This window comes from Saccopteryx bilineata, chromosome 5, assembly GCF_036850765.1.
Source record: "Saccopteryx bilineata isolate mSacBil1 chromosome 5, mSacBil1_pri_phased_curated, whole genome shotgun sequence".
In the NCBI taxonomy this organism is placed as follows: domain Eukaryota; kingdom Metazoa; phylum Chordata; class Mammalia; order Chiroptera; family Emballonuridae; genus Saccopteryx; species Saccopteryx bilineata.
Window position 1 is genome coordinate 32,583,501 of NC_089494.1, and position 10,689 is coordinate 32,594,189.

General features: G+C 38.6%; 1 protein-coding gene across 2 annotated transcripts in view; it reads left to right on the forward strand.

Annotated features, from left to right (window-relative positions):
• Positions 1–6,798, forward strand: part of NOP58 (NOP58 ribonucleoprotein) — a 30,766-nt gene extending 23,968 nt beyond the window's left edge. For both annotated transcript variants that reach the window (XM_066280232.1, XM_066280233.1), the window contains exons 11-15: positions 480–614; positions 852–913; positions 3,168–3,301; positions 5,583–5,743; positions 6,521–6,798. In XM_066280232.1, coding sequence (XP_066136329.1) covers positions 480–614; positions 852–913; positions 3,168–3,301; positions 5,583–5,743; positions 6,521–6,571 — 543 coding nt within the window. In that variant the 3' untranslated portion in view covers positions 6,572–6,798. The remainder of the gene's footprint in view (positions 1–479; positions 615–851; positions 914–3,167; positions 3,302–5,582; positions 5,744–6,520) is intronic.
• Positions 6,799–10,689: the final 3,891 nt, after the last annotated feature.

Below are 10,689 nucleotides of genomic sequence, written 5' to 3' on the forward strand. Positions count from 1 at the left end.
CTTTCACTGTTAGTATTTTCCTGGAATTCCGGTTAGGAAGGGGTGGATGGACGGCACATCAACCAAGTGCTCTTTACTGGCAGTAAACCAAGTTAACATCAACATTTATAAATTATAAAAAAACTTAAATTTTTTAAAATTCAGAGCAGAGTATAGGAGAAATAAAGGTTTAATAAAATGTTACTTAGCTTCAGAAAGGGACTGTACTTTTTCTGGTTGACCTCATGGTGTAGAAAGAACTAATGTCGCTGAGTAGAAATTAAAGGAGGGCATTGGAAACATAGTTTGAGCTAGTTTTAGACATGAGCTACCAAAAGATGATCTATTCATCCACCAAAACAATGGTGATTATATTTAGCCATTGTAACAGATTCAAATATAAGACAGGTGGTTTGAGTTGTATAATTAATAATACTTTTTAGTTCCTAGTTTAAAGAAAATCCTACTGTGAATGTTTCTAACTTCCAGTTTTCTGTTAGATCTCTCGAATGTTGGCAGCCAAAACTGTTTTGGCTATTCGGTATGATGCCTTTGGCGAAGATTCCAGTTCTGCGATGGGAGTTGAGAACAGAGCCAAATTAGAGGCCAGGTTGAGGACTTTGGAAGATAGAGGGGTAAGAAACACACCCTGTCTGTTGCAGAAGTGTTACCTCTTAAAAGTTAATATACTGTGAATAGTTTATGTATTTATTTCACTTGCTAAATAGTTTTGTTTTGTGGTATATTTTAGTATTCTATTATATTCTTTTTGTGCCTCTGTTAACAGTTTCTCTTATTTGCCAAGAATTGATACAGTAGAGTATATACTATAAAGAGATTTCCTTAGAAAGTTAATAATTTTTTTTTCTTAGATAAGAAAAATAAGTGGAACAGGAAAGGCATTAGCAAAAGCAGAAAAATATGAACATAAAAGGTAAGTTACATGTTGGGGAGGCTGATAGACGATTCCTGTTTATTTAAATGTTAATTGTTGGCAGCAGTTTTTATAAATTGAAATACCTCAGTATCCCCGTCCTGCCTACCCATTCCCCCCGTTTTTTTGCCACTTAGTTTTTCATGTTCGGTTCTGGGTTTTAATCAAATACACATATATTTACATTGTTTTAATGAGTACATAATAGTAATATTTTTGGCTTTTTTTTTTTTTTCATATTTACCTTCCTCATTTCCAAATATTGACAGTAAATATGTCGTTCGTAGTTCCAGTATAGGTGCTTGCTTTGGCAGCACATATACTAAAATTGGAACGTAGTTCCAGAATAGTATACTATTAAAAAGAAAAGAAAATTAATTCAGCATTTGTTGAACCTTTTTTTTTTTCAAGAGACAGGAGACAAAAGAAAAGTCTAAAAATGGCTAAGAGGTATGATAAAGTATTCAGACCTCACCATGAAGTGAACAGAAGATATGTATGGGGAAGGCCCTGGCTGGTAGCTTAGCTGGTTAGAGCTCGTCCCAAAACACCAAGGTTTTGGGTTCAATACCCAGTCAGGGCACATATGGGAGGTGACCCATGAGTGCACAACTAAGTGGAACAACAAATGAATGCTTCTCCGCTTCCCTTTTCTCTCCTCCCCCCTCCTACTTTTTCCTCCTTCTTGCTCTCTGAAAACAAACAATGAAAAAAGGATGTGTGTGGAGAGGTGTTTCGATTATTATTTGAAGTGATGCTTAATATTGATAAGGTTGTGTGATGGAAGTAGAACAAACAGGACAGCTTTTCTGAGAAGCAGTTAGTATGCATCAGGAGCCTTAAAAAATGTTTCTAGGCCCTGGCCGGTTGGCTCAGTGGTAGAGCGTCGGCCTGGCGTGCTGAAGTCCCGGGTTCGGTTCCCGGCCAGGGCACACAGGAGAAGCACTCATCTGCTTCTCCACCCCTCCCCCTCTCTTTCCTCTCTGTCTCTCTCTTCCCCTCCCACAGCTGAGGCTCCATTGGAGCAAAGATGGCCCGGGTGCTGGGAATGGCTCCTTGGCCTCTGCCCCAGGCGCTGGAGTGGCTCTGGTCGCGCGCGACAGAGCGATGTCCCGGAGAGGCAGAGCATCGCCCCCTGGTGGGCAGAGCATGGCTCCCGGTGGGCGTGCCAGGTGGATCCCGGTCGGGCGCATGCGGGAGTCTGTCTGACTGTCTCTCCGCGTTTCCAGCTTCAGAAAAATACAAAAAAAAAAAATGTTTCTAGTCATTGTCATAAATTCTGCTTTTAGGAGTTTTATAATTCCTTAAGAATTTTAATAATACAATCTTATGCTATAGTGGGGAGAGCAGTATACAGTAACATCTCAATTATAATTGTACACTTACATATATTTAAATATACACATTCAGGAAAAAATATTTTTTCTTCTGAAAAGAAATCTTTTGTATTCAGTTACAGCATTAATGTTTGCTTTTATAGTTTGTGAATTTTCAAGGTCTTATTTGCTGTCCTTAGTTGACAAATGTGGATCTTTTTAAGTTACAAATGTTTTTAACCTATAAAAGTTAAAGTCGTGAGCCCGCAGGTTAGCTTAAGAAATAGAACATTTCTTAGCTTGTTTTGTATAATTTTTTCATATTCCCATATCATGTTATAACTTTAAACACATGCACTTAAAACACAAATTATGAGATTTACTTCACATTTTAGGCACTCAGTACTTCAATTTTTTTCTTTCTGCTATGTGAGAACAAAAGCTATCAGGTTTCAGGGCTTTCTACATTAGTATCCCTCTCTTACTCTGCCTCTTCCAATCTTGTAATGAAGCATTGTGCATTAAACCTGACTGAGGTGTTTTGTTTTGGTTTGGGTTTTATTGAATTACTTTATATTCTAAAACAAATTGGTTCGTTTTTTACTATCCTGGTATAATCATTTGGCATAAGAAATTTTCTCCTGTTTTCCCCCTATGTTGATTGAATATTTTTCTATGCCATAGTCCCTCTCATTGGTTACTCATTCAGAATTTGTTTAACTCACCACTTCTCATGAAGTGTGATAAATTTCCTACCTGGAAAATATAATACCTCTTTACCTTTTGGAAACTATTTTCATAAGCTGCCCAAGAGCCAATAAATGAAACAGTGCTTTATCCTATGTGAATATTATCTAACGGCATTTCCTTTAAATCTCTAGAATTATTTCAGTTGCAGATATTTGTAGAGATTTTCTAAAACTCTTTGGTTCTTTCAGTGAAGTGAAGACTTATGATCCTTCTGGTGACTCTACACTGCCAACCTGTTCTAAAAAACGCAAGATAGAACAGGTAGATCAAGAGGATGAAGTAATTGAAAAGAAGGCAAAAAAAGCTAAGGTTAAAATTAAAGGTTAGTCTGAAAAAAAATTTTTTTTTTCTTTTAAATTTTTATATATTGATTTCAGTAAGAGAGGAAAGGAAAGAGAGGCAGGAACTTCGAGCTGTTTGTTTGTGCCCTGACTGGGGATCGAACTGGCAACCTTTCCGCTTCAGGATGATGCTCTGACCACCTGAGCTATCTGGCCAGGGCTAGTCGGAATTTTTAAAATGTCATTTATACTTATTCCTTGAGTACAGAGTTCATAAGTTGAAAAAGTATGTACCATTGAACTTTATTGTGAAATCACCTATACTGTATATTGAAAGCTAATGGTGTTTTAATTATCTGTCATGTTCTCTGAGAATAGTTAGGATATTGTTAAATTGATCAGATTTCAGAGAGGAAATGCGAGTAGAGTTCCTATGACTGTGTGGAATTGCATATTATACTAAGTATACCAAAACTTTGGTTTCTACCATATGAACTATTTTGAGAGTCAGCTTAAAATAGAAGAAAAAAAGTTATGTGATTTCTAAATGAGTTTGAGATATTTTTGTTATTTAGTTCATTGTAGAATTGATGCAGCAGTGGTCTTCATTGTTTCTGTTAATGGAATGGACTGGAGTGATAACATACTGGGTAGCTTGCCGTCATCATAGGAATGATATTTAACCCTTTGAGGAGTGAGGGTTTTTTTTTAATGAAATTAATTCTAGTTACAGTTTTATTAACTTAAAATTATGTTTGATAACCAATTTATGGAAACAAGAAGAACATACATTTGCCTTTTTTTAATGTTGCCTTACACGTTTTTAAAATAAATTTTTGTTGTGATCGTACTGTGGATGGTCAGGAGGCACAGATGTACATGAACATTCGTACTCCTCAAAGGGTTCAGAGGTGCTCTCCAGTAAACTAGGCTGTCTTGCGAAGTTGGTGAGTACCCCTGTTTATCAGCTAGACCTATGCTGAGTGCCTACCAAATAGTCTAACAAGACAGGCAGGAAAGCAGTGACATTTAATTTTTGGTGTCTAAATAGCTCTGTGGTCAAAAGTGTGCTATCAACAAATGTGAGTTCCTACCCTAGATGAAGAAAACATTTCTTTAACTCCTATGCCTCTATTATTGAACAGTAAGGAGATCTCTAAACCCATTGGTAGCATTTGAAACAAGCTCCAGGTTTCTATCTTCAACTTAGCAGTAATGAATCCTTGCCACTCTGGTCTGTTGCTCCACAATTTTCTCCATGTTATAAGTGGCAGTTCTGGTTACTTTGGCCTTTAATCTTGAATTGTCTTCTCTTATAACCTAAATCTATTCTGGCAGCAGATCCTCTTAATTTTACTTTGAAAATATATCCAGAATCTAACCATCTATCATACCCATCACTTACTAACGTAGCAGTCATACTGGCTCTTCTTGCTGTTCATTGAACCTGCCATCCAGCCCTTTCTTCCGAGATAACCTTCGCATTTCTCTCTCTACATAGATTCTACCTGCATATTTATTCCCTTATCTCTTAGGCGTTTGCCTGACTTCTGTGTAAAATGTTAGCGTGCACCACCCTCCTCAGTGTTCTTCCTGCTTTATTTTTATCCTTCTCACTTTTATATAAAAAGACTGTTTAGTGAGTGTCTTTTACCTTTTTGTCTTTCCACTTTTACTAAAATGAAAGATTCATAAGGACAGACTTTTTGGTCTGTTTTTGTGCCATGCTATATCTTTGGTTAATTAGGAAAGGGCCTAGCATATAGTACATACTAAATGCATATTTGGTGAATAAACTTCTAATGATAGCTACCTATTGATCTTTGTTCTAATGTGTCAAGCATTGTGCTAAGTTTTTTGCATGTGTTACTTCATTAAATCCTAGTAATCCAATGAGGTGCACATTATTAAATCTCATAACTGAGGAAATTGAGTTTACAGAGATTAAATGACTTATTTGGGGCCACTGCTCAGGTTGAATTAATGTATATCTTAACTGCGTAACACAAACTTACTCATTTCTAATATATATTGACTATCTTTTCCTCCCCATAAAAAACTGGATTTACAGGTGAGATGTCTTAAATCTGATTTCTATGTTTAGCTACATGATCATGAGAAATTTACTTCCCTGAGCTTTATATCATTTGTAAAGTTAGTGGTATTGTACCAGTAAGTGTTCAAAGGACCTTTCTAATTATAAACTATGTAATAAACACTTGATGATTGATCAGATGGACAGAAAAAAACTAAGATTCAAAAGGTTTTGGGGACTGAGGGCTGATACAGTGTTAATTGTATCTTTATACTTACCCTATTCAGTTGAAGAAGAAAAAGAAGAGGAAGAGGAAGAGGAGGGAATACTAGTGGTGGAAGAACAGGAGACATCTGTGAAGAAGAAGAAAAAGAAGGACAAGAAGAAACACGTTAAGGAAGAAGAACCACTTTCTGAGGAAGAACCATGCACCAGCACAGCTATTCCTGTATGTTTGTTTTTAATTAGTACCAGTACTCATGATACACAGAGGGTCTCCATATTTTATTCCACTCTATATATCAGAAATGAGCAAGCAGTTTTAAGAATGTGATTTTTTTCATACGAAGGTAAAAATAAAACGTTGTATTTATTTTATTTTATTTATTTATTTATTTATTTTTCATTTATCTGAAGCTGGAAACAGGGAGAGACAGTCAGACAGACTCCCGCATGCGCCCGACCGGGATCCACCCGGCACGCCCACCATGGGGCGATGCTCTGCCCATTCTGGGCGTCGCCATGTTGCGACCAGAGCCACTCTAGCACCTGAGGCAGAGGCCACAGAGCCATCCCCAGCACCCAGGCCATCTTTGCTCCAATGGAGCCTTGGCTGCGGGAGGGGAAGAGAGAGACAGAGAGGAAAGCGCGGCGGAGGGGTGGAGAAGCAAATGGGCGCTTCTCCTGTGTGCCCTGGCTGGGAATCGAACCCGGGTCCTCCGCACGCTAGGCCGACGCTCTACCGCTGAGCCTACCGGCCAGGGCCTTGTATGTATATTATAAAAGGCTGTTCCTCAAACCAAGAGTCTTATACAGAATGGGTTTGCTTTGAGTAAGGAACAGAATATGATTTATTACAGATCGCTTTCCTGGAGATGGCTTTTACATTCTAATTCTTTTCTTAAATTTATTTTCAGCAGAAATAGATCTAATTTGCCTTTTATGAGGACAAGTTATTGCTCATATTTACAACTCTTTTAAAAACATTCTTGTTGGTTATTTTCAGAGTCCAGAGAAAAAGAAGAAAAAGAAAAAAAAGAAAAGTAATGAGGACTAATGGGAAAAAATCATGGTGAATCACCTGGATACATTGTGCTTAAGGTTCAGTCTGGAATATACCAGAGATGCTCCCTAAAATAATCGAGGATGGACAGAGGTCTAATGGAACAAAGTGATTATAGCTTTTCAAACCTATTTGTGTTTTGACATCAACTCTGTTAACTTTATTGTTATTTTTTCTTAGTCTTTGTTATACAAATAAAAATATTTTCTTTGTATTTTAAAGCAGTTCTGTGATTTCTGTTTTAGGTAGAGAGTCTTTGGCCCTTTCTACATTTTATTTAGCATGTGATAGTTACTATTTTGATAAGCCTATTTGAAAAGTGAGAGTGAATCGTTACTTTCAAACCTTTTGTGAAGCAGTGAATAGATGAACCAGTTTAAGAATCTCACTTTAATGTTTCCCTTGCCTTTTGGAGCTTCCATATTTTTTTCATTTATCTTTCTGCCTCTATTTATTTAAAGCTGTATTTTGTATTCAGAATTTTATAATTAAATGAGCAGAAATTTTGAGCACCTCTTCAGAAGGAAAAAAGTTCTGTCCCTAACTTTATTTACTTGTTTGTAGTTCTGAAAGGTGCCACAGAATAACTATTAATCTAGACTTTGATTTGTGTCTAAAGTAATCTAAAGGCATTTTTTGAAAAGGGTAATTAAAACTCATTTCATATTAAAGAATGGGGGATAAAGGAGAAAACAAGTTGAGCAAAAATAACGCCAAAGAAATCTTTTATTTCTGAAAGATAATGTGTGCCTGACCTGTGGTGGCGCAGTGGATAAAGCGTCGACCTGGAAATGCTGAGGTCGCCAGTTCGAAACCCTGGGCTTGCCTGGTCAAGGCACATATGGGAGTTGATGCTTCCAGCTCCTCCCCCTTCTCTCTCTGTCTCTCCTTTCTGTCTCTCTCCTCTCTAAAAAATGAATAAATAAATAAATTAAAAGATAATGTGTGAACAATAACCTGGTTGACAGCCATATAGTCATGATAGTCATAACTCACAGAACTACATCTTGCCTTTCTGTATGCCATGGGCATCATCTAAAACCCAATTGAGTAAAAGCATTCAAGGGGTTGGGGTAGTTAAAATTATGACTGAGTTTCACCTCTGCTTTTAATGTAACTCTGGGCCAGTGAGTAGCCCCTTTTCAGTTTCCTATTTGCAAATCAGAAATAATGGTCAACTTTACCTGTAATAACTGGTTTGTAGAAAATAAGGTGATACAAATTTTCAGAGATGCAAATACATTTCAAATTTAGATACTTTGAAGTAAATGCTGCATGAAGTACATGTAGCCATCTGTAGACAACAATGGAAAGCTGGTTCTTTTTCTTGGAGAACGTCATTTTGCCTCACCTAGTAAGTATCCCAGATGCTTTACTGATTTGGTACTTTAACAGAATTTTATTTTTAACAATTTTTAGATGAAAGTGGCCTATAAACTGCCATGGGCGGTACAATCAAAGCTTTACATCTGAAACAAGATAGGCTTTGCGAATACTAAACTAGTCAATCTGAGTGTTCTACAGGCCTGGGGAAACTAAACTGAGGCACAGAGCTGTCAGCTTTCTTAAGGGCTAAAGTGTGAACTGCTTAAAGCACTAACCGAAAGGTAAGCTATGGTTCTTTGTACTTAAAGCCCTTGTCCTAGTGAAGAGCCTTGGGAACTTAGTCTGAAATGGGAAGCTCGGGTGATTTCTGTATACCTAATTTTGATTAGCAAATGAATTTTCTTGTGACAGCCACATAAAATAATCTCTGCTGAAAATCTTACTGATTCTTACTTGCACTCCACCCCTTCTCTTCAAAAGTGTAAATTTATGTTTTCTAGTTTAAACTAACTTCTGTATCTCTCCACTGTCTTCTGGGTCCTCAGTATGCTTATCAAGGCCTTGGCTGAGTTGAGCCGTCTTCTCCAGAGCTCCAGCCTCAGAACACTTTCAGCAGTTCTCTGTCCATGAAGAGTTTGCAATCCATTTGTTGCTTCTCTAAGGTCGTCTTTTTTTTTTTTTTTAAAGATGTTAATCAATTTTGGGAGAGGGAGACAGAGACAGAGAAGGGGGGAGGAGCAGGAAGCATCAACTCCCATATGTGCCTTGACTGGCAAGCCCAGGGTTTTGAACTGGCGACCTCAGTGTTCCAGGTCAACGCTTTATCCCACTGCGCCACCACAGGTCAGGCTCTAAGGTCGTCTTTTAAAACTTGACTCTGGCTCATCCCTGTCCCTAGCTGTACCTCTGATTTTGAAAAATACAAGCTACTCTATTTTGGAACATTTTCTTAATAGGCTAAATACTGGAATCTTGTTGAAATATGTGGTGATGGGTATATGGATGTTCATTGTATTTTCTGTATGCCTGAAAGTGATAATTAAAAGTTATTTTTTAAAGCAATCACGTGCTATTTTGTTTTGATTCTGAGTTCTTATCTCTGAAAACTTCTAAGGTATTGATACAACATTCTTGGCCAGCAAGCATTTGAGACACCCACTAGAGGCCAGGTACTTGTTAGGTGGCCTGGGGAACTCAGGCAAGAGACAGCAGCTGCTGCCCTCAATAAGCAAAGTGAACCTCAAACCCTTCTGATGAAGGTTATGTTTCTCTCTCAAGTCTGCTTGCTTGAAGAAAGGGGAATGCAGTAGAGATCTCAGTAGAGGATGAGGAATATGTTTTGAAAGCAAAGGCTGTGAAGTGGACTTTGATTTTATGGGAGAGAAATCATCCCTCGTGCTCTAGTGAGAAGACTGCAGGCTGAAGAAGCGGAAAGCAGCACAAAGTAGCAGAGATGTACCCTTTGGTAGGTAATAGAGTTATAAGTACAGCTGCATCCCATTGTACCCCGTATCAGCACCCTAAAACTGCTCTTCAACAGCCTTTGAGCTTTGGCAGTTTGGTGCTCACTTGGAGAGCCAGGATGTGCCATAAAAGTGTGGGTAAGCCATCATGTAAATTCTTAGGGCCTCAAAACTGACTTTATAACCAGAGCCGAGAATCAGAAAAGGACTTAGTTTCTAGCAGGGGTAAATAGGCCTGACTCCAGGAAAAGAGTTGGTCAGATAAACAAGCGCATCTATTTATATCCTATAATCTGCTGGGCCAGCATCATGCTAATAACCAGCTGGGCATGGTGGAGAGGCCACAAACTGTCAGAATGGGAAGATCCTGGCACTACTGGTCAGGGGAAATAATATACAGGAATGGATTGCATATGCCAAAAAGCATTATATAAATTAGTATCCTTGCAGCTCTTGTGAGCTGGTTTCATAGTCATGTCTTTGGACAAGTCAACACTTGCTCTTGCTAAGCCTTAGTTTCTTCATCCGCAAAATGGGAATAATTATCTCACAGGTCTCTTTGAAACTCATAATTTATACAAGAAATCCTTGTAAACTGAACAAATATAAAGTATTAGTACTCAAAATCTGTTCTTCTGAAAACAGGAAGATCCAAGAGTTCGATATTCCAGGGGAGAAATCAGTAGGAGGGATAAGGGGAATTGCTATTGGTAGCCACCAGGCAGCCATTTACCAAACCCATTTCTCTTTGGGCACACAGGCTGTGTTCCTCAGCCTTTGTAGTTAGATGTGACTGAGTTGTAGCCAATGGAATGGCAGTGGTGGTAATGTACATCACTTGGAAGCCTGATCCATAAAACTCCACTGCAGTCAGTGCCCTTTTCTGCCCCTGCCCCCCAGTGCCCTTTTCTGCCCGTGCCCCCTTGAAATGCAGAAACTGTAGGGAAAACAGCTGTTAGGCTTGCTTGCTTGCACTTTGCATGATTAGTACAGGAGCACATGGCAGAGCCATGTGTGTGTGTTAGGAGCCTATATAAGTCTACAGGTACTTTCTCTTCGTGTGGATCGCTTGCCTCCCACCATGAGAGGCGGGTTTCCTGTTTGCTCACCTGCTATTGTGTGAATCTAATAAATGGGAATGGCTCAATGCTTTCTGGTTCCACAGTTCCTCTACCACCTGCTGGAATCCAGTGTAAACCTGCTTGGCTTCTAGACCACTGGCATTACAGAAGCTATAACCTAAGACACCTGGGGCTTGAAATACCAGTGGCTTGAAGAACAGCTACCCACTGATCAGGAACATCCATTTTGGACTTTATAGGG